This window comes from Myripristis murdjan, chromosome 2 (assembly GCF_902150065.1).
Source record: "Myripristis murdjan chromosome 2, fMyrMur1.1, whole genome shotgun sequence".
NCBI classification, from domain to species: Eukaryota; Metazoa; Chordata; class Actinopteri; order Holocentriformes; family Holocentridae; genus Myripristis; species Myripristis murdjan.
The window spans coordinates 16069415-16094116 of record NC_043981.1 but is presented as its reverse complement, the minus strand read 5'-3'; the positions used below and the strand labels follow the sequence as shown (position 1 = coordinate 16094116).

General features: G+C 42.1%; 1 protein-coding gene across 2 annotated transcripts in view; it reads left to right on the top strand.

Moving 5' to 3' along the window:
• als2b (alsin Rho guanine nucleotide exchange factor ALS2 b) overlaps positions 1–23974 on the top strand; it is a 68421-nt gene extending 44447 nt beyond the window's left edge. For both annotated transcript variants that reach the window (XM_030073196.1, XM_030073189.1), the window contains 7 exons: positions 15343–15459; positions 16377–16553; positions 17201–17246; positions 17533–17594; positions 17975–18124; positions 19137–19233; positions 20204–23974. In XM_030073196.1, the coding sequence (XP_029929056.1) occupies positions 15343–15459; positions 16377–16553; positions 17201–17246; positions 17533–17594; positions 17975–18124; positions 19137–19233; positions 20204–20242 (688 nt within the window). In that variant the 3' untranslated portion in view covers positions 20243–23974. The remainder of the gene's footprint in view (positions 1–15342; positions 15460–16376; positions 16554–17200; positions 17247–17532; positions 17595–17974; positions 18125–19136; positions 19234–20203) is intronic.
• Positions 23975–24702: the final 728 nt, after the last annotated feature.

Below are 24702 nucleotides of genomic sequence, written 5' to 3'. Positions count from 1 at the left end.
CCTTGTGTCGCTCATGGGACATACTGGTATAGCTATATGGAATATAGTTTGCACTGTTAATGACCCCACATGAAATTTCACAAGTGAACCGGTATTAGACTAGTATTTATAACAGAATATGGGGATAACAAAGAAGAATTGTTCGTAAGGTAAAAGTCTCTCGTCATTATCATAACCGGTTCTCAGCCTTCCATCTCTGTTGCTGGGAGGATGTTCTTCACATAGTCCATGGCCTTTTGGGGGTCCACAAACTCCTTGTCCTCGTCCTGGTGTGTGATTCGGAGTCTGGCTGGGTAGAGCAGACCGTAGCAGATCCCTTTCCGACCTCGCAGCGCTCTCCGTACATCCGTGAATGCAGCTCTAGCCTTGGCAACACTGGCGGTGTAATCGGGGAATATGGCAATTCGGTGTCCGTTGGAGCTCTGTCCCGTGCTTTCCGTAGGATCTCCACGGCGTCTTCATCATGATGCAACTTCGCGATGATCCCGGTCCAGCTGTAGGATTTCTCTGATACATTTAGCGACCGCTTTAGGAGAGCTGGAGTTCGGATGTTCTTCTACGCCTGCTATCCTGATGTTGTTCCGTCTCATTCTCCCCTCCATGTCCTCACATCGGTCTTTAAGAGTTGTCATCTGGTTTTTAAGGCTGGATACCGTGGCTTGCAGCGATGTCACTTCATCGGACCATGTTGATAATCCGTCCTTCACATCCTGTATGTCTGCTTTGAGGTGGTCTACTTCTGCACGCGTTGCCTTTGTATTATTGGCAACTTCAGACTTCAGTCCTTGAAGTTCCGATTTAAGTGCATTAAAGTCATCCGCCAGCGCACTTTTAAGTTCATCCCTTATGATTTTGGAAATCTCTCCTCTCAAGGAAGATAAGACCTCTTCTTTAATACCTTCAGCAGACATATCTGAGTTTTCAGACCGGGTGGGCGAGGGTTGGTCGGAATCACCTGTTGTGCGCTGCCTCGCGGTTCTAGCAGGCCGTGAACTGTTAGCTTTAGCTTGGCCGCTGTATTTGTATTTGTGAAGCTTTTCCGCCATTGAAATCCACGCTCAGCATGCAGTTCGATTGTTCACCCCCCTGTGTTGTCTTTCGCACACGTTTGGACTGATCTTCACATATATTTAGCTGTTTGTTGGAAAAAATATTGTTGATTCTGCAGGAGCTCTGAAAAACGCTTCCTATTCCATGTCTTGCTCACGAGCGCCCCCCTCCTCTCAGAATTATGATAGAAAAGTCAAAATTATGACTTTTTTCTGAGATAAATCTCAGAATTCAGTTTATTTATGTGTTTATTTATGTATTTACTGTTGGGTTGGCCCAAATCCTCTTCCTTATAATTGCACTTCATGTGTGATTCTTGAAATAATGTCCTCCTTCCTTCTCTGAGCAAAATTTAACTGGCAGAACTTATAATAAAATATGAAATAACACCATCTAGCCAACAAAGTAAAGTAAAGAGACTTATTGAGTAAAAAGCAGCGATCAGGGAGCCTCAGCTGAGGGAGAGACAATTGATTTTACTGATGGGGCCAAATTTAGTCGTGTTTTTGGAGTGTGGGAGGAAACCGGAGCGCCCGGAGGAAACCCACGCAGACACGGGGAGAACCACGAAAACTCCACACAGAGAGAGCGGGGCCGCGAGCCCAAGCCCCGCCCCCTCGCTGTGAGGCCGCAGTGTTTCACCAGCAGCCACCGTGCCGCCCGAGGTGCACTCTTAAAAAGGACGTGGAGCTTTTCAGGACGTCCCGGCTCCCAGGCCGGGCCGTGTGGAGCGCTGGAAAATAAACTGCCGACGTCCTTTTTAAGAGCGCACATTCATCTTGAAAAAAAAAAATCTAATCTGCCAATCATGATGAGACCTTTTGGTATGTGTGTGTGTGTGTGTGTGTGTGTGGTGTTAGAGTGTGTAGGGTTTAAGGGGCGTGGAGATTGAAAGGAGTGAAGGGTACGGTTGTGCTGGTGTGTGTGTGTGTGTGTGTGTGTGCGTGTGTGTGTGTGTATATGTGTGGTGTTCATGAGTGTGTAGGGTTTAAGGGGTGTGGAGATTGAGAGGAGTGAAGGGTTGTGGTGGTGTGTGTGTGTGTGTGTGTTAAAATGGGAAAGGATCCTGAAGGTGAAGTTGGTTTGACTTCAGCCCCGGGATCCTTTCCTCAGTTTAGGACAAAAGGTCTCATCAGGAGGAGATTTTGTTTTCAAGATGAATTAAAAAAAAAATTTAAAAAAATGAGGATGGGCCCGAGAAGTCCTCCTTCTACTCTGCTTTCTTCTCCTTCTCCTCTCTTCTGCGGGCCTTCTCCTGCTGCTCTGCTCGCCATTCTTCCTCTCTCCTCTGTCTCTCCTCTTCCTTCCTCAGCAGCTTCTTCCTCTTCCTCTGCTGCCGCTCAGCCACCTCCGGGCAGCCGTCCACTGCAGGAGAAAAGGGACAGGTGGACAGGTGGACAGGTGAGTGTGGAGTGTGACGGAGCTGCAGCGGCTCTGAAGGAGGCCACGCTGCCGTCACTCCTCCTGCTGAGTGAGCGACCTGACTTACCTTCACAGCTGCAGCAGACGCCGTGCTCCTTCTGCAGAGACCTGGAGATCTTCTTCAGGTTTTGTTCTTTCTCCTGCTTGAAGGTCCAGGCCTGGAGCTTCGCCCTGAAGCCGAGCTTCAGCTCCTCCTCTGCTGCCGTGGACGCTGCCTCGTCCTCCTTTTCTCGGGCCTCTCTCTCTCTTTTCTCTCTCTCTCTGGCCTTCTCCAGCTGCTGAGCCCTCCATTCCTCCTCTCTCTTCTGTCTCTCCTCCTCCTTTCTCAGCAGCTTCTTTCTTTTCCACTGCTGCCGCTCAGCGAACTTCAGCCCTTCTGTAAAAAACAGAACATTATTTTAAGTTGACGGTGCAAAATGGTGCTCAAACAATATTGCATGAATGTCCTTGAGCTGTTTAAGTTCTATTAAATTATAAATAATTTTAAAAAAAGAAATAAATGTTAAATTTAAATCAATTGGAGACTGACTATATTATTGTTAATGGTTTCACACACCACTTTGAAAAAATACAACAATGTGTCTGTGAAGCTCCACATCCCTGAGGGGGATACAACTCCTAACCTGACTTACCTTCACAGCTGCAGCAGTTGTGCTCCTGCCTCAGAGTCCTGGAGATCCTCTTCAGGTTGCGGTCTTTCTGCTTCCTGAAGTTCCAGGCCTGGAGCTTCTCCCAGAAGCCGAGCTTCAGCTCCACTTCTGCCTCTGGGACTCCTGCTGCCTCTTCCTCCTCCTCCTCCTTTTCTTGGGCCTCTCTCTCTTCGGCCTCTCTCTCTCTTTTCTCTCTCTCTTCGGCCTCTCTCTCTCTTTTTTCTCTCTCATAGGCCTCTCTTGCACAGGCCTCTCTCTCTCTGGCCGCCTCCTCCTCCCTCCTGTCTCTCTCTTTTCGGAGCTCTTCCTCCCTCCTCTTCCTCTCCTGGGCCTTTTTAAATTCAGGAGGAGGCTCGATCATCCACTCCCTCCTTTTCTTCAGGTTGACCCTGAACAGCTCCCTTTGGCGGCTGAATCTGCCCTTGGAGAGCTGGGGGTCAACAGGGATGAAGGTCTGTTTGGGAGCTTCTTCCTCCTGCTCCTGAGAGGTGAAGGAGCTTTGGAGCTCCTCAGGAGTTCGTTGTTGCTCCTTGGTATTTTGACGCTGCTCCCTCAGCGTGTTCTCAGCTCTGGTGGAGCTGAAGGTTAAAGGTCAAGAGTCATACATCAACAGCAGTCCAAACATCACAAACTACAGCAACAACATAATTAGAGCAAAAGAACAAATATAATGTAGCACCATACATGTCAGACATGATGCAGCAGTTTGTTAGTGGCTCAGTCTGATTGGACAAGAGGCGCTCAGTGAGTGCTGATATACAGAATAACAGCACGCTGCTGTTTTACTGTTATTATCACTAAATGAGTAAATCATAATGTGTCGTGTCTTATTTCCGTTATTTGATGGAAGCTGTTTGTGGAAGTGTTGAGTAAAAGCAGCATCACAGGAGAGCGAGCGCTGTCACTCTGAACATCAAACCTGTCAAACCAAATCTAACCGTCTGAAACCTGGATCAACGTCACGTTTCCTGTGTTAAAATTGAATGAACCCTTTGCAACCTGAGCAAACTGGCTTGATTTCTTCCAAAAAATGGAAACAAAAGCAGAGAGCAGCTGAGCAAGATGTGACCCGAGAGAGAGAGTCAGAAAGTCCCTTAGAAAGTTGTGTAGACAGCAGGGAAAATGTCCATACCTGGTGTGAATGTGGGTGATGGGAGCCTGGTGGAGGCTCTGTGGAGCCGGACGGAGCTGTGAGGAGCCCGTCCTCCTGTGGTTGTTGACCTGCTTCAGTGACATGCTTACTGTAGGCGATCACTTTGGAAATGAAAGTCGGGACACACGCGCAGGTCCAGGTGTCTGCTGTGTGTCGCCGACGTCACAGAGGAGCTTTGTGACGGCGTTCCGATGCTCCTCTGTGACGGGAATTCTGGAATTCTGGACCGAGTCAGAATCGAACCTTCTGAGACCTCAAAGGAGGAAACTTTTCAAAAATATTTAAATGGAATAATATATATAACATATATATGTCATATGTATGCAATGCTGCTTTCACAGCTTTAAAATATTTTTTTAAATATCAGTGGGTCTAAGCCTCCAAATTTTAATGGCTGTCTTGAATTTTAGATTGAAATATTTCTTGCAAATTTCCAATTTCCAAATTTCTTCCAAATTTTCCCCTTGATGCACAGAAACGTATGTTTCTTTGTTGTTGTTGTTTTTTAAATCACAAAAGAACTCTTCCATTTGGCAGTCTGTTTGTGTTCTCTCTCATCTCTCTGGCCTTAAATAAAGGTTGAAGGGAGCTGAAAAGTCGATTGTCAGTATTTAGGCTTGATCTGCTCAAACTTCACCTTCGATCCTGCTGGACTGACACATTTTAGCAGATAATGTGGAAAATCATAACTTCACAGTTACAGGTTATATAGTTTTTATAGAATTTTGCATATGTTTGGATGCTTATGTTTGCAGTTTACTTATGCATGTACACTCAGTGACCACTGTATTAGGTCGACCTGCACAATCTAATCTAATCCAGCTGTTGTGCCATAAAGTCTCCTCTCCTGCTGCCTTTAATGCTCACCTTGTCTTGTTGTCACAGTAACAGAGGTGTTCATTCACTTCTATGTTTGGCATTGAGCTCATAGTTAGTGCTGCTGTTGGACTGGACTGCAGTTTACTGACAGCTGTTTCCACTATTCTGTCCCCCCTCATGTATATTAAATAGACGAGGACAAAAAATTAGAAACACCTCTCAGTATAATGTAGTCCAGTAGCAGACTTCTGCAAACTACAACCTCAATAATAAACACAGAATTAAAGTGACACATTCTCCACAATGTCAGCACAAACTGAACATTATAAACTTTGTTTAAAGGTAGAATTTAAGGCAGAGCTGCTGAGCTGAGCTGCAGCAGACGGGACAGCTGGAGCTGATAAAGTGACTCTGAGTGTGTATATTTATTGATCAAATTCTGATGTGCACACATCAGAAGAAAAAGAACCTCTTCTCCTCTCAGAATTATTTTTTTTAAACTTAATTTTTATTTATTTTTTCACAATAGTAACATGACATGTACATTTCCCTTCATTTACATTTTTTTTTCCCTTTTCACATAATCTTAACATTTATAATCAAAATCGTGTATGAGTACATACATGACAAAATAAAATAATAATAAATAGAACATAGGACCAATTAAATTACACAAATTTAAGATGAAAGAAAGACAAGAAAATAAGGAAAAAGAAATAAACAATTCAATAAAATAATGATAATAATAACAATATAATAATAATAGAAAAAGAAAAAAAAAAAAAAAAAAAAAAAAAAGGAAATTCCACTCTAGGTATCGAAAGACATGGTGTGAGGTACGAATGTACTCAATACAAGGCCAGGAGTCTTGGGCCACAGGCTTATTGTATTAGCAGAGCCATGACAGGTTTCCATCGTTTAATAAAGACAGTTTTTTGGAGTCTTAATGAGTATGTGATTTGCTCCATCTGGTAAATATCCCATATTTTCTGAATCCACCCATTTATAAGAAGGAGGGTCTGGCTTTAACCATCTGATAGTTATACATTTTAATGCCGCTGTGAGCAATATGTTTAAAAGGTATTTCACATCTCTTCGTTCCATACCCTCAGGGATCGCTCCCAGTAACGTTATTATAGGGGTTTGTGGAATATCCCGTTTAAAAACCACTGTCATTTCTTTTACAGGAGTGTCTAGAATGGCCAACTTTTCTAAAGGCTCTGGGCACATACTTTTCTCAATATTAAGCCATCGTGTGGAAATACCATTCTGTATCCATACTATCAGTGGCTTCATCTGTGCAGCCCAAAAATAATATCTAAGGTTCGGAAGTTTAAGACCTCCATCTAATTTGAGTGATTGTAGAGTTTTAAGTCTAATTCTAGGGCGCTTTTTTGCCATATGAATTTTGATATCATTTTATCAAGGTCATCAAATGTTGTTTTTAGAATTTCCACAGGCAGCATCTGAAACAGGTACAGTAGTCTAGGCAAGACATTCATACGTATACTTTCCACACGACCCAGTAGAGAGAGTGGGAGTGAAGACCATCGTTCTAAATCATTACTAATGTACCGAATCATTTTATTGTAATTTGTATCATACAAATTATGTAGTGATTGGGGTATATAAATGCCAAGGTATTTGATGTCCTCTTTAGGCCATTTGAATCCACTTTGCAGCTTAACACTTTCTGACACAAGGCTGTTCACATCCATAGCCTCTGTTTTATCTCCATTAACTTTATATCCAGAGTAATAACCATACCTGGAGATGAGCTCCTTTAAATATGGTATGGTGGATGTGGGTTCTCTTAAATACAGTAGAACATCATCTGCATATAGCGATATTTTGTGTTCCTCTCTATTTATTATAATCCCTTTTCATGTTATTATCATCTCTGATAAGCTGAGCTAGTGGCTCAATGCTAATAGCAAACAATAAGGGTGAAAGAGAGCAGCCTTGTCTACATCCTCGTTCTAGTGTGAATCTCTCTGATCTGTACCCATTAACCTTGACAGCCGCTTGTGGGGATGAGTAGAGTGTTTATATCCAATCTATGAAATTAGGACCAAATCTAAATCGTTTTAGTGTTTGGAATAGATATGGCCATGAGACGCGATCAAACGCCTTTTGTGCATCTAAGGATATGATGATTCACTCTAATTTCTTGTCTTTTTGATGGGATATTATATTCAGTAAACGTCTTATGTTATCTCCATAATACCTCCCCGTGATAAACCCTGTTTGGTCAGGATGTATAATTTGGGTAATTATCTTATTAACACGTCTAGCTAAAATTGCTGTAAGTATACGCAAATCTCCATTCAGCAAAGATATTGGCTTATAAGATTGACATTCAGTGGGATCTTTGCCCTCTTTATGAATTACTACTATGGTTGCCTCAGTCCATGAAGGTGCCATAGTTTTGTACTCTAGGGCATGTCTGTATGCCTTTAGTAACAGGGGTGCTAGCAAGTCTTTGAAAGTTTTATAAAATTCATTGACAAATCCATCTGGTCCTGGATTTTTGCTATTCTTGAGTGATGAGATCATCTGTTTAATCTCCAATTCTTCGATTGGCTTATCCAATTCCTCAGCTGTTGAGCTTGTTAATTCAGTTAATTTTATATGTTTTAGGTGCTCTGAGAGTTCGGCATCATCACAACATGTATCTGTATCCTTATATAATGATTTATAGAACTCTGCAAAGGCCTCTGCTATTTCGTCCGGTTTTACGGCCACATTTGCTTGTGATTTTATTCTCTGTACAACATTTGAAGATCGCTGCTTTCTCAATCTAAAAGCCAATAGTCTGCTTGCTCTGTTACCATATTCATAGTATTTTTGATTTGTGAATCTTAAACTTCCCTCGATCTTGTCTGACAGAAGGCTATTAAGTTGCCTACGAGTTGCATATCAGTCATTTGTGATACTAATTTTTGCAGATTGTTTATGTTTCTGTTCTAAATTTTTTATTTTATCTTCCAATTCTCGTTGTCTGGCCTCCCTCTTTCTTTTCCTTGCAGATGTGAACGAGATAATACGGCCCCTGATGTATGCTTTAGCGCAATCCCACAAAATTAGGGGGTTTGTTTCTGGTGAGGCATTGGTGTCCAGATATGTCTTAAACTCTTCTGAGATGAAGGAGATGAATTCTTTATCATTAAGGAGAGATGTATTAAGCCTCCACTGTTTAGTTGTTAGTCTGTGTCCTATATCCCATTTCAATAAAACAGGTGCATGGTCAGAAATAGTGATAGGCAATATCTCAATATCTGTTATCCTGTGTAAATCTGCCCTTGAGGTAAAGAAATAATCTATCCTAGAATAGGATGCATGCCTGCTTGAATAAAAGGTGAAGTCCCTACCTCTTGGAAACTTACTTCTCCATATATCCACCAAACATGCTTCTGTAGTTTGATATTTAAGCATTTTACACATTCTGGATAGGGGGGCTTTAGAAGGCGGTTGTCGATCCATTAGTTGAGACATCACACAGTTAAAATCCCCTCCCATCAACAGTAGACCAGTGCTATACTTCAATATTGTATTGAACAGTGTCTTAATAAATCCAGGCTCATCTTCATTGGGTGCGTATACATTTATTAAGGACACCTCTACCCCATCAATAACTCCATTAACTAAAATATATCTTCCCTCTGCATCTTTATGCATCAAGGTTTTTGTAAAATTAATTTGTCTATGTATAAGTATGGAAACTCCCTTTTTTCTCCCCGAGCGGTGAGAAGAGTAGTATACCTTGTCTGCCCATGACTTTAACTTTTCATGTTCCACATCAGAAATGCTATTTGGCAGTTAATGTGTTTCAACTGGTTTAATACCTTCTTTTTTTTTTAATTGGACTATGAAGGCCCTTCACATTATAGCTTATGATTTTTAATTTATCCATTATTCACCAATTTTTATTGATGTTTTGATTCTCCATTACAAATAGCAAAAGAGGAGGAACAGAAAGTGGAGGTAAATGTGTTGTACAAACCATGTCCTGCTATGTAGGTTTTGAGGAATGTAATCAAACAATACAACTAAACAGAGTGGACTAAAAAACAATTACTACAACTGTACCAGGGTTTTTTTGACCTCAACATGGAAAATATTGATGTAGATGAAGAAAGGGAGTGACTTTGTTGTTACTATAATGAACTCAGGATCCCCAAGGAACAGAGGGATCAGAACAAGGAGAACACAAAACCAGTTCTAACTATTGCTAACAGACATGACAGTACTTGGGACCTTGTCCCTAGCTGCTAAACAAGCAGCACATGTGCGCAGCCCAGGTAGGAATTGACTGTGCTTTGGGTGCGCTAAGACAAAGAAAGAAGAAAATAAAAATAAAATTATCATCTTCCATTCATTCAGGCTCCTGCAGAGCATAGGAATGTCAAATCAAACAGCAGCTCTTTACCGCTATATGAATTGCTTGTACGACCAGACTCTGACTGAGAGTTATAAATAACCTATACTCTCATAATAACTACTTAAGTAAGATATATGATAATAAATGATGAGAGTGAGAACTACCACGACCTTGTGTCGCTCATGGGACATACTGGTATAGCTATATGGAATATAGTTTGCACTGTTAATGACCCCACATGAAATTTCACAAGTGAACCGGTATTAGACTAGTATTTATAACAGAATATGGGGATAACAAAGAAGAATTGTCCGTAAGGTAAAAGTCTCTCGTCATTATCATAACCGGTTCTCAGCCTTCCATCTCTGTTGCTGGGAGGATGTTCTTCACATAGTCCATGGCCTTTTGGGGGTCCACAAACTCCTTGTCCTCGTCCTGGTGTGTGATTCGGAGTCTGGCTGGGTAGAGCAGACCATAGCAGATCCCTTTCCGACCTCGCAGCGCTCTCCGTACATCCGTGAATGCAGCTCTGGCCTTGGCAACACTGGTGGTGTAATCGGGGAATATGGCAATTCGGTGTCCGTTGTAAGATAGTGGAGCTCTGTCCCGTGCTTTCCGTAGGATCTCCACGGCGTCTTCATCATGATGTAACTTGGCGATGATCACTCGCGGTTTCTCCCGGTCTCCAAGATTTCTGGTGGCGAGTACATGGTGTGAGCGTTCCACCTTTACATCCCGGTCCAGCTGTAGGATTTCTCTGATACATTTAGCGACCGCTTTAGGAGAGCTGGAGTTCGGATGTTCTTCTATGCCTGCTATCCTGATGTTGTTCCGTCTCATTCTCCCCTCCATGTCCTCACATCGGTCTTTAAGAGTTGTCATCTGGTTTTTAAGGCTGGATACCGTGGCTTGCAGCGATGTCGCTTCATCGGACCATGTTGATAATCCGTCCTTCACATCCTGTATGTCTGCTTTGAGGTGGTCTACTTCTGCACGCATTGCCTTTGTATTATTGGCAACTTCAGACCTCAGTCCTTGAAATTTTGATTTAAGAGCATTAAAGTCATCCGCCAGCGCACTTTTAAGTTCATCCCTTATGATTTTGGAAATCTCTCCTCTCAAGGAAGATAAGACCTCTTCTTTAATACCTTCAGCAGACATATCTGAGTTTTCAGACCGGGTGGGCGAGGGTTGGTCGGAATCACCTGTTGTGCGCTGCCTCGCGGTTCTAGCAGGCCGTGAACTGTTAGCTTTAGCTTGGCTGCTGTATTTGTATTTTTGAAGCTTTTCCGCCATTCAAATCCACGCTCAGCATGCAGTTCGATTGTTCACCCCCCTGTGTTGTCTTTCGCACACGTTTGGACTGATCTTCACATATATTTAGCTGTTTGTTGGAAAAAATATTGTTGATTCTGCAGGAGCTCTGAAAAACGCTTCCTATTCCATGTCTTGCTCACGAGCGCCCCCCTCCTCTCAGAATTATGATAGAAAAGTCAAAATTATGACTTTTTTCTGAGATAAATCTCAGAACTCCGTTTATTTATGTGTTTATTTATGTATTTACTGTTGTGTTGGCCCAAATCCTCTTCCTTATAATTGCACTTCATGTGTGATTTTTGAAATAATGTCCTCCTTCCTTCTCTGAGCAAAATTTAACTGGCAGAACTTATAATAAAATATGAAATAACAGCATCTAGCCAACAAAGTGCAGTAAAGAGACTTATTCAGTAAAAAGCAGCGATCAGGGAGCCTCAGCTGAGGGAGAGACAATTGATTTTACTGATGGGGCCAAATTTAGTCGTGTTTTTGGAGTGTGGGAGGAAACCGGAGTGCCCGGAGGAAACCCACGCAGACACGGGGAGAACCACGAAAACTCCACACAGAGAGGGCGGGGCCGCGAGCCCAAGCCCCGCCCCCTCGCTGTGAGGCCGCAGTGTTTCACCAGCAGCCACCGTGCCGCCCGAGGTGCACTCTTAAAAAGGACGTGGAGCTTTTCAGGACGTCCCGGCTCCCAGGCCGGGACGTGTGGAGCGCTGGAAAATAAACTGCTGACGTCCTTTTTAAGAGCGCACATTCATCTTGAAAAAAAAAATCTAATCTGCCAATCATGATGAGACCTTTTGTGTGTGTGTGTGTGTGTGTGTGTGTGGTGTTAGAGTGTGTAGGGTTTAAGGGGCGTGGAGATTGAAAGGAGTGAAGGGTACGGTTGTGCTGGTGTGTGTGTGTGTGTGTGTGTGTGTGCATGTGTGTGTGTGTATATGTGTGGTGTTCATGAGTGTGTAGGGTTTAAGGGGTGTGGAGATTGAGAGGAGTGAAGGGTTGTGGTGGTGTGTGTGTGTGTGTGTGTGTGTGTGTGTGTGTGTGTGTGTGTGTGTGTTAAAATGGGAAAGGATCCTGAAGGTGAAGTTGGTTTGACTTCAGCCCCGGGATCCTTTCCTCAGTTTAGGACAAAAGGTCTCATCAGGAGGAGATTTTGTTTTCAAGATGAATTAAAAAAAAAATTTAAAAAAATGAGGATGGGCCCGAGAAGTCCTCCTTCTACTCTGCTTTCTTCTCCTTCTCCTCTCTTCTGCGGGCCTTCTCCTGCTGCTCTGCTCGCCATTCTTCCTCTCTCCTCTGTCTCTCCTCTTCCTTCCTCAGCAGCTTCTTCCTCTTCCACTGCTGCCGCTCAGCCACCTCCGGGCAGCCGTCCACTGCAGGAGAAAAGGGACAGGTGGACAGGTGGACAGGTGAGTGTGGAGTGTGATGGAGCTGCAGCGGCTCTGAAGGAGGCCACGCTGCCGTCACTCCTCCTGCTGAGTGAGCGACCTGACTTACCTTCACAGCTGCAGCAGACGCCGTGCTCCTTCTGCAGAGACCTGGAGATCTTCTTCAGGTTTCTTTCTTTCTCCTGTTTGAAGGTCCAGGCCTGGAGCTTCGCCCTGAAGCCGAGCTTCAGCTCCTCCTCTGCTGCCGTGGACGCTGCCTCTTCCTCCTTTTCTCGGGCCTCTCTCTCTCTTTTCTCTCTCTCTCTGGCCTTCTCCAGCTGCTGAGCCCTCCATTCCTCCTCTCTCTTCTGTCTCTCCTCCTCCTTTCTCAGCAGCTTCTTTCTTTTCCACTGCTGCCGCTCAGCAAACTTCAGCCCTTCTGTAAAAAACAACATTATTTTAAGTTGACGGTGCAAAAGGTGCTCAAACAATATTGCATGAATGTCCTTGAGCTGTTTAAGTTATATTAAATTATAAATAATTTTAAAAAAAGAAATAAATGTTAAATTTAAATCAATTGGAGACTGACTATATTATTGTTAATGGTTTCACACACCACTTTGAAAAAATACAACAATGTGTGTGTGAAGCTCCACATCCCTGAGGGGGATACAACTCCTAACCTGACTTACCTTCACAGCTGCAGCAGTTGTGCTCCTGCCTCAGAGTCCTGGAGATCCTCTTCAGGTTGCGGTCTTTCTGCTTCCTGAAGGTCCAGGCCTGGAGCTTCTCCCAGAAGCCGAGCTTCAGCTCCACTTCTGCCTCTGGGACTCCTGCTGCCTCTTCCTCCTCCTCCTCCTTTTCTTGGGCCTCTCTCTCTTCGGCCTCTCTCTCTCTTTTCTCTCTCTCTTCGGCCTCTCTCTCTCTTTTTTCTCTCTCATAGGCCTCTCTTGCACAGGCCTCTCTCTCTCTGGCCGCCTCCTCCTCCCTCCTGTCTCTCTCTTTTCGGAGCTCTTCCTCCCTCCTCTTCCTCTCCTGGGCCTTTTTAAATTCAGGAGGAGGCTCGATCATCCACTCCCTCCTTTTCTTCAGGTTGGCCCTGAACAGCTCCCTTTGGCGGCTGAATCTGCCCTTGGAGAGCTGGGGGTCAACAGGGATGAAGGTCTGTTTGGGAGCTTCCTCCTCCTGCTCCTGAGAGGTGAAGGAGCTTTGGAGCTCCTCAGGAGTTCGTTGTTGCTCCTCGGTATTTTGACGCTGCTCCCTCAGCGTGTTCTCAGCTCTGGTGGAGCTGAAGGTTAAAGGTCAAGAGTCATACATCAACAGCTGTCCAAACATCACAAACTACAGCAACAACATAATTAGAGCAAAAGAACAAATATAATGTAGCACCATACATGTCAGACATGATGCAGCAGTTTGTTAGTGGCTCAGTCTGATTGGACAAGAGGCGCTCAGTGAGTGCTGATATACAGAATAACAGCACGCTGCTGTTTTACTGTTATTATCACTAAATGAGTAAATCATAATGTGTCGTGTCTTATTTCCGTTATTTGATGGAAGCTGTTTGTGGAAGTGTTGTATGAAAGCAGCATCACAGGAGAGCGAGCGCTGTCACTCTGAACATCAAACCTGTCAAACCAAATGTAACCGTCTGAAACCTGGATCAACGTCACGTTTCCTGTGTTTAAATTGAATGAACCCTTTGCAACCTGAACAAACTGGCTTGATTTCTTCCAAAAAATGGAAACAAAAGCAGAGAGCAGCTGAGCAAGATGTGACCTGAGAGAGAGAGTCAGAAAGTCCCTTAGAAAGTTGTGTAGACAGCAGGGAAAATGTCCATACCTGGTGTGAATGTGGGTGATGGGAGCCTGGTGGAGGCTCTGTGGAGCCGGACGGAGCTGTGAGGAGCCCGTCCTCCTCTGGTTGTTGACCTGCTTCAGTGACATGCTTACTGTAGGCGATCACTTTGGAAATGAAAGTCGGGACACACGCGCAGGTCCAGGTGTCTGCTGTGTGTCGCCGACGTCACAGAGGAGCTTTGTGACGGCGTTCCGATGCTCCTCTGTGACGGGAATTCTGGAATTCTGGACCGAGTCAGAATCAAACCTTCTGAGACCTCAAAGGAGGAAACTTTTCAAAAATATTTTAATGGAATAATATATATAACATATATATGTCATATGTATGCAATGCTGCTTTCACAGCTTTAAAATATTTTTTTAAATATCAGTGGGTCTAAGCCTTCAAATTTTAATGGCTGTCTTGAATTTTACATTGAAATATTTCTTGCAAATATCCAATTTCCAAATTTCTTCCAAATTTTCCCCTTGATGCACAGAAACATATGTTTCTTTGTTGTTGTTGTTTTTTAAATCACAAAAGAACAAATGTACTCTTCCATTTGGCAGTCTGTTTGTGTTCTCTCTCATCTCTCTGGTCTTAAATAAAGGTTGAAGGGAGCTGAAAAGTCGACTGTCAGTATTTAGGCTTGATCTGCTCAAACTTCACCTTCGATCCTGCTGGACTGACACATTTTAGCAGATAATGTGGAAAATCATAACTTTACAGTTACAGGTTATATAGTTTTAATAGAATTTTGCACATGTTTGGATGCTTATGTTTGCAGTTTACTTATGCATATACACTCAGTGACCACTGTATTAGGTCGACCTGCACAATCTAATCTAATCTAATCCAGCTGTTGTGCCATAAAGTTTCCTCTCCTGTTGCCTATAATGCTCACCTTGTCTTGTTGTCACAGTAACAGAGGCGTTCATTCACTTCTATGTTTGGCATTGAGCTCATAGTTAGTGCTGCTGTTGGCCTGTACTGCATTTTACTGACAGCTGTTACCACTATTCTGTCCCCCCTCATGTATATTAAATAGACGAGGACAAAAAATTAGAAACACCTCTCAGTATAATGTAGTCCGGTAGCAGACCTCTGCAAACTACAACCTCAATAATAAACACAGAATTAAATTTACACATTCTCCAACAAAAACTGAACATTATAAACCTTCTTTAAAGGTAGAATTTGTGGCAGAGCTGTTGACCTGAACTGCATCAGACTGGACAGGTGGACCTCATAAAGTGACACTGAGTGCACATTCTTCAGCATTTTGGCTGGTTGTGATTTTATCTGGTGATGAATGTTGTTCATATGTGTGCGTCCCTGCAGGTTCCTGTTCCCTGACCTGCCAGAGGAGGGCGGTCTCATCCCTGAGCCCTCCACGGAGCCGCAGGACAAGAAGGATCCGGACTCGACCGACGCCCCGCTCGAGTCCCCCAAACCCGGGTACTGAAACTAACAAAATCTAAACTAAAACTAAACATTTTCGAACAATAAAAACTATGAAAATTAAACAAGCAAATCCCTCTGGAAACTAACCAAAACTAAACTGAACAATAATTAAAAAATAATGAAAATACGAAACTATAATAACTCTGTGCCTCAGGCCAAAGACGGGTTCAGTTGTGAGCTTTTCAATTCGTGGTCAAATTTTTAAATTCTGAAACACAAAAACTGGTGCACCATCAGTGCAATTTTTACTAAATTTATCATTGAGGGAAATTAAGCAGCTTTTTACTCATTCACGGATTCTAATTAGATTTGTTTTGTTTTTATAGATGGAGAGAGGACATAATTTGAAGGTTCAGGGGTTTGCATCATTTATTATAAATCCTTCCATTCACTGCCTTAAGAGCTGCAACGCACAATCATTTTCATTATTGATGAATCTGTCAATTATTTTTGTGATTAATTGATTATTTGTTTGGTCCATAAAATGTCAGAAAATGACATTTAATGGACCAAATGAAAAATGAAATAATCCACAACCCAAAGATATTTAGTTCTCTGTGATCAAAGGACTAAATAAACCAGAGAAGATTAAACATTTTTGATGCTACAATCAGAGAATTCAGAAATTATCAACATAAAAATGGCTCAAAACAATTAATCTCTTTTCAAAATAGTTGTCGATTAATTTTCTCCCTGTTTGTGAAGAAAATGTTTACAGGTTTCAGTGGAAAAAAATGTCACTTTGATTTGTTTACCAGCTCTCATTTTTAATTTTGTATTTTCAGGTTGTTGTTTTTTCTTTTGTTTTGACCTTTTTTGCTGTCCACTCGAATGGTGCCTTTTTGAACACAGTTAAACCTCCTGTGTGTGTGTGTGTGTGTGTGTATGTGTGTGTGTGTGTGTGTGTGCAGCCGCGTGGTGAGCAGCTCGGCCCTGCTGCTGCCCGTCCTGCTGCCCCGCCTCTACCCGCCTCTCTTCACCCTGTACGCCCTGGACAAGGAGCGCGAGGACGACGTCTACTGGGAGTGTGTGCTCCGCCTCAACAAGCAGCCCGACCTCGCGCTGCTCGCCTTCCTGGGCGTCCAGCAGTACGTCACGCCGCACAGCCCGCGGTCACACTTACACACACACGGCAAAAAATGTGTCTGCACTGCATTTAAAACAACAATGAGAGTCAGACAGAGCTGAACTGATCATCATACATGAAACAGAGAAGAATCGATAAAGGAAATGAATCCCCACATTTCTCTTGATAATTATAAAATATTCAGTCTTATTGTGACAAAAATTAAAAACCAAAGTGGACTTATAATGCAATATAGAGTCAGTATTGATGGATTCGGATTGTTTTTTGCCTAAATAAACAATTTCTTTCCTTACTGGCAAACAAAAATTTACATTATGTGGTCTCACTGTCTTTACCACTAATAAACACCTAAAAATATTAATAATTGTGGGTTCAAAAGTACATATTTGATTAAAAATTTATATTGCAGGGGATTTTCAGCCACCTGACATTTTAGACATTTTGAAACACCAGAATGTAAATCATATTTCAGTTAAGTGAAGGCAGTTTGTCAAGAAGCAGCTGTTATAGAATATTTGGGGTCATTAGCGCTGTGCAGTGTCATGAACGGGTTCACAGAATATCAACCCGCTTTTTCTGTTTGTATGTTAACACTAAGCGGTGTCTTCCTGTGTGTTTTTTTTTTTTTTTTTTTTTTTTATTCCTCAGGAAGTTCTGGCCCGTCTCCATGCCAGCTCCAGGGGAGAAGCAGCAGGTACGCTCTACTTTACTGGCTGATTTTTATTTGCACAGTGATAAAGCATGCAGGTGATAAAACATGGACGTGATAAAAACAGATCTGTATGTGGTCTTGATCAATTCTGTATGTGAGCAGAACACTATCCACAGTAACTATGAACCGTGAAGGTGTGTTGAATACAGTAAGTTTACCATATTTCTTTGAAAATGTGTGTTAACTTCTTATTCGTGGCAGATCAGTTATTTTTAGGGTTAGTTTGATGTGATGATGTAAGCTGATGTGGCCTGAACGTCTCCCTCAGGTTCTGTCCAGCACCAAGGACGTCTGCTTCGCCTCCGCCGTGGAAACCCTGCAGCAGATCAGGTACGAGTTGTTTAGTTTTAAAACATGGTAAAGTCTCATGCATCTTTAAGGAATACTGCATCGTTTTGGATAACATAGCCTTTTTCCAACTTAGCAGACTGAGACAAGATCTTGGACACCATTTTCACCTCTGTACGTCCAGTGGTTCAGTTCCTATGGGCAGCATTTCCTGTTAGCTTAGCATAAAGACTTGAAGTCTATGGGAGTCGTTAGCCTAGCTCCATATAAGTGAAGAAACAAACCCCACAGCAACTTCAAAGCTGTCTTATTCACACCGTGTGTCATGTGGGTCTGAAATCCACAAAGGGAGAGGTAGATCCCTCGCTTTGTGTGAAACAAAAACAGGTTTTGAACGTAACGTTGTTGTTGTTCCCCTGCAGCACGACGTTCACGCCGTCCGACAAACTGCAGGTGATCCAGCTCACCTTCGAGGAGATCACACAGGAAGTGCTGTCCATGCTGAAGCAGGACTTCCTGTGGTCCATGGACGACCTCTTCCCCGTCTTCCTCTACGTGGTGCTGCGCGCTCGGTCAGCAACATCACACACACACACACACACACACACACACACACACACACACACACCTCACTCGTCATACACACAATTGCACATAATGCCCTGTTGAACATATCAGGCTGTGATCAGACAGCAGAGTGTGAAGCGCTCCGGTGAGAATTAAAGATAACGAAAATGATCTCAAAGGCTGCCAGGGGCATTACATCATCCCTGTCGCCAGGCAACACAAACAAACAGCCTGTGAGATATTTAATTAAGTTTAGTTAGGTAACGAGAGGGAGATAAAAAAACCAAACAAACAAACAAAAAAAACAGCTGAGAGGAACAGAAGAAATACGCCTGTTGTGACAAAATCACTGAAAGTAACTGGAGGAAAAAAGTCACACACACTTTAAAAAAAAAAAAAAAGCATGTGATGATAATCTGAAGGATTTTAAGACTCAGAAACAATCAAACCGGCCACGGTTTTCCATACATAGTTTTTTTTTTCCAGTGCTAATATGCAGAAATCATTTGGAAAATTAATTTGATATTATAAGTTCTATTTCTTGAAACACAAAAAAATGTCACAGTGTTCAGGGTCTTTTTTTTTTTTTTTTTTTTTTTTTTCCAGATTTCTCCACTTCTTTACTCTGAAAGTGCATATAATATTTTAGGATCTGCATTCTGGAAAAGTTGAGTAAAAATAACGTCTGTGCTCATTTTCAATGTGAATGTAATAATCATCTTCTCAGGACAAACTGAGCATCATGTTGCTGTGGCTCCATCAGGATGCAACATGTTGGATATTGGCTGCAAATAGAGTCAAAAAAATATTAACGCTCGAGAAAAAATTCTGGACTTTTAAAAAAGAAAATTTGCAGGAATGGAGTGGAAAAGTTGGCGCCTGCCCACCTCCAAATCTGGAGTCACTCTGAGCCTCAGAAAAAAAAAAAAAAATTTGTTTGTGATCGGAGAGAAAAGAGAAACTGCAGAACTTCTTCCTGTCGGTGTTTCTGACGGAGCGCTGTGTCTTCGTCCTCAGAATCAGGAACCTGGGGTCAGAGGTCAGCCTCATCGAGGACCTGATGGACCCCTGCGTGCAGCACGGAGAGCACGGCATCATGTTCACCACACTCAAGGTAACACACACATAAAACACACACACACATCAAACACATACAAGTCAAACTAGGGAGGGATTTTCTTGGAAGCTGGATCGCACTGTTACTTGACAAATTATCCAGATCATTCAAAAAGTATTGATCGAGTAAGTAATAAGCAGTAAGTAAAAATTATGTTTTCCCTCAATATAATTTTCCCTCAATATAATTTACATATAAAAAATGCTCAAACTATCAATCAAATCGCCAGGTATAAGCATTCTGGGCTGTTCAGATTTCACACAGAAGTAAAAAATAGACTCTAAATATCACATAATTATTTGATGATGATATCAGAAAAACTATTGATGTCGACTGAAATGATGCATTTTGTCAACTTTGGCCCCACTTTAAAATGTGTAACAAAATATCTTCTGCAATGTTGTTTATTATCAGCAAACATCAAATAACCAGGCGTGACTAAATCAGCCAAGCAACCAAATATTCAATTTTTCTTTTTTTTCTTTTCTGTTTTACATATTCAAATCAGTATCAGCAGGATGTAGCGTCATCTTTTCTGTGTTTATCCGGGTAACTTTCAAATCCTGACTTGCAGAAAACCCCTCCTCGTCTGAGAAAGTCTGGAAAATTATTTGTAAAGTTTTACCCCCAAAATATCTACAGCAGCTGTTTGTTTCTATCAGTTTAAAAAAAAAAAGATATTTCAGACCACAGTTTTCTTATTTTGATTTAACTTGAAGGGAAAGTGCATTTTGACACTTTACCTGCACTGATTGGCCTGATGGGGGCGCTGTAATCAAAGGTCAATTCTGTCTAATTTGAAACTTTTTAACCGTTTTATTCAAATTCAAACTAAACTAAAGCTCCAAATTTAATTTTATGAGTCACCGATGTTACAGTTTTTATGTAAATGAATGTGTAGGGCTGCTTACAAATGTTTGTGTGTTTCTGTGTGTGTGTGTGTGTGTGTGTGTGTGTCTCCTCCCAGGCGTGTTACTACCAGATCCAGCATGAGAAGATCACTTAAGGTGGGCGGGGCCTCGTTCCTCCTCAGTGCTGATGCATGCCCCTCCCCCTCCCCCCTCCCCGGTGCCGGTGACAGCCAATCACAGAGCCGGGATCAGCCGGCTTTGCGATGACGGACACGTGCAGCGGCCAATGGGATGACGAGGAGGGCGGAGGATCATGTTGACAGGTTGCCGGCAGCTCCATCTGCTGCTGTTAGAGAGACGGGACCGACTCACAACACACACACACACACACACACACACACACACACACACACACACACACACACACACACACACACACACACACACACACAGAACTACCAGCTTCTTATAGAGACATAAACACACATCAAACAATAGAAGATGCGGAAATTTCAAGCAGAAAACAGAAATTAAGCATCTTTAGCGACTGTGACTCCGACATGAAGGAGCCTGTTTTGTATTGATAATGAAAAAAAAAAACAGAAATGAACATTATTTAGTGGGAAATTAAAGGCTAATACCGGTGTTTTTTTAAGTCCCGACAGTCCAGGCTCGTCTGTGGTGTTTCCCTCCTTCAAAAGAAGCAATTTGCTGCCACAGTTTGGATAAACAAACCAGAATGATATGAAAAAAAAAAATCTGTTTTGTCCTTATTTTATCATGAGTTTTTTTCATATCAGCATTTTGTTATGCTTCACTCAGAAAGACTTTACTTTTGAATTTAGTAATCTTGTATCAAAATGGCATGACAGCAGTTTTTTGACTCACTTTTTGAAATTAACCACTAAAACCCCAAAACAGTTAATTTAGAGAAATCAAAACTAGACTTAGACTGATGTTAACGAGCTGTAAATCTTCACAACACCGGTGTTCTCCTTTAACCGCAGCCGGCAGCCAAACACAGGTGTGTTTTGCCAGGTTCACCCGCTCTCCCGCCGACCCACCGGCAGCCTAACAGCCACCGCTCCTCTGTCCTGACGAGCAGTTTTCCTGGTCAAACTGTAAAAGCCGCCAGCTTCGCCCTGGTCGCTGCAAAAACTGACATTTTTCTATGAAACTGACCGCCGCGGCAGCCTCGGATCCAGAGATAGGACTGAACACGGACAGAGCGCTCACTCTGACAGAGACTTTGGGCTGGACCTGTGACCTCGAAGCACACGTGTTCCCCAAACACACACTACGTCCTGATGAACACGGAGACGGTCTGAGCTGCATGACGTCAAACAAAATAAGAGCACAGGGCTGCCGTTTGTGCTCCTCCTCTGGCGGTTTGGCCCGATAGAGACACAAAACACACACACACACAATATCGTTTTATCTGATATTTTGGGTCAGGACCTTTTTATGTCAAAGGCAAACCATTTCTGCCCTGATGTAAATGTTTCCCGGTCAGGAAACGTTGTTTTGAAGGTCCCTTTTCCTCGACCTGTGTCTTTAGCAAAAGGTTAACAAGAAAAGCAAAAACTAAACCGGAGGTCAGTTTGGTTTTTCGAAGACAATCTGAAAGCGATTTGTGTTTTCCGAGCCGAGTGTCAGTATTAAAGACTCTGCGCTTGGTTTCAAGTGTTGGAAAAACAATGGAAGATGAATTCGGGGGGGACTGACATGTCTTGAAAAGAAAAGTGTGAAAAAAAAATAATGTTCATCAATACTCAATACTGCATATTTATGTTTGTTTTGTAATGTTCACAGTTTGTGGTGTTATCTTCAGCCCAGCCACCGTCAGTATAACACATCAAATCATAGAAAAACTGACTAAAATCATCCAGTTCAGTCAAAGAAATAGACTCTGGAAAGTGGAATTATGAAAAATCTGATTTTTTTTTTTGGTTACGTACATGCACTGAAATCGCACTTCCCCATTGACATTCAATAGAAATACATTGACGATACGCTCATTAGTCAGTATGCTCTCTGTGGCTTTGTGCGTTTGTATTAATTTTATTGTTTTTGCCAGTGCAGTATTCAGCGCAGGTGATGCCAAATTTCTGCTGAGAATCTTTTTAATACCTTCCAGTGTTTTTTTTTTTTTTTTTTTTTTTTTTTTTTTGGTGAAATAATGAAAGCAGAAGTTCAGTTTGGGAATTTATAAAGCCGGGTGTATTTAAGAGTTTATTAAAGGCCGCTGCAGACGGTTGTTGTTATTATTCCTGTGATGCTGAAAGCGGCTTCTCCGCGCCATCTGCTCCGCTACTGTAACCGTTCTTTTTTTAACCCGTTTACAGCAGTTCCAGCCTATTTATGTACAAACGGCACGTACCAGCCGGAGCGACGGCTTAAGGTTGGATTCAGCGATGACCGAGCCTTTTGTGATATCACGGCTTTTGTTTTTTTTTTCTTTTTCTTTTCTTTTTAATGTTGAAACGCCGGAAAGGCCGATGCACGAGGTCGTCGAGTTGTCGGCTAAAAGGCAGTTTGAAAATCCAAAATCCTCAAAAAAAAAAAAGTCATGGAAGGACACGCTCAGATTTTTCATTTATCAAGTTTGCTCACATTTTCTGGCATTAAAGGCAAATCTAACATCATAAGTCAGGTTTTTGATAAATATTCTTTAGACTAACTTCACCATACTTGAGTGATGTTTCACTATTTTATTTACTTTACTTTAAAAATGTACACTAATAAATCTCTAGAAAATAATCTTGTTGGAAATGGGGAAAAAAAGTCAGTTAAAATTGTGTTTTCCTGTCTGAAATGTATTAAATTTCTACCAGTCACTCACTCCTCACTTTTGATTTGGACATTTTATGACCCAAGTGGTGTTTTTCCAGCTTTTTACTGCAGCCGAAAGAATGGAACTTTTTTTTTTTTTAAACAAATGGCAATGGGTCACCATTTTAAATTGCAGTCGTCTTGTTTTTTTCCAGTCTGTCCCCTGGTTGTTGGTGGGTTTTGTGACCGTACGTGTCTGACGCTCTGTTATGCAGTGAAGTAATATCATCTCTGAAACTGAATAGTTCATTTCCACAACATTGTACATTGCTTTTGTGGGGGAAAAATAGCAAAAACATTTCAAGTTCATCATTCAGTATTCTCTAATGTACATTATTTTGTCTTCTGCTTTTCTTTAAAACATACATGAGTCAGTTTCACTTGATCTTTCAAACTACTTTCTGGATGAAACTCTTCACTATGTTGTGTTGATGTTGATTATGCGCTTATGAATTTTCATTTCCACCACAGCTCCATTTAACACAACTTGGCGTGAGGTTGATTTCTGGTACTGACGAATACTGACTTAATTCACCACCCGAAACAAAATAATCCCTAATTAAAACAGAAGGCTACACTCATAATAATTGTGGGTATGTGTGATTGAATTAGTACGATTATTGTATCTTGGGGTGTGTTTAGGATGTTGATTGGATTTGGCTCCAGCGGTTGTTCCCTAATTGATTGGATTAGCGGGACAGACTTAACATGAATCGCTGTTTTAACTGGACTGAATCCGAGCGACATGGTCTGTTGGTTTGTTGTAAACTGAAAAAAAAAAAATGCACGTGTGATAATGATAATGTTGGGTTCATGTTTAGTTCCTGTGACGACTGACATTCTGGTTGGTTTACCTCAGAGCCTGTTTACCGTGACCATGTCTGACACAGGCCGGGCGTTGATGTACTGTGTGTCGGTGGACGGGTGTGTTTCCTGGTCGACGTTTTGTTTCAGCTGGCTGACATGACGCCCATCTCTGTGTCTTTTCCATGTTGTCGGACGTGTTGTACCTTGAAATAATGACAAACGGCAATAAATTAATTTGATGGATGTTCCTCATGAGCCTGGAGTTTTCATTCAGTCGGGGCGGAAAATAAATTGGAAAAGTTTGGATATCGGAAATGTATTGTTTTTCAGCGTCAGCACAAATAGGAACACATTTTCCCAAATAGAATAGAAAAGAGTGTGAACTTTATTGTCGTTACACTGGCCTCTGTCAGTGTGGTTAAATAGAAATAAATAAATAGAAGCAGTACTAAAAAATCAGTAGTAAAAGTAATAGTAACAGCTTAATAAATAGGAAAACTGACATTTTAGCAGCGTAATGTGACGCTTCCGCAAGTACAATTTCTTTTGTTTTAAACAGAAGGCAGCTTATATCCTCCAAAGTCTTGGGCAAAATACCCTTTTACTGCCATTCCCAGACTGTGACAAGATGTTGAATACCATTTTCACCTCTGTACGTCCACTGGTTCAGTTCCTATAGGTAGCATTTCATGTTAGCTTAGCATAAACACTTGAAGTCTATGGGAGTCGTTAGCCTGGCTCCATCAAAGTGAAAAAATAAACCCTTGCAGCAACGCTGAAGCTGTATTATTCACACAGCAGCTCATGTTGTTTTGAAATGCACGTCGTTTTAGGAGAAGTTGACGGAGCTAGGCTAACGACTCCCATTGTGTACAACTCTTTATGCTAAGCTAACACAAAAAGCTACACACAGGATCTGAGAAAATGAAAATGGTATCGACTGGGTAAGTCGATAAAACATTATTTTGCCCAAAAC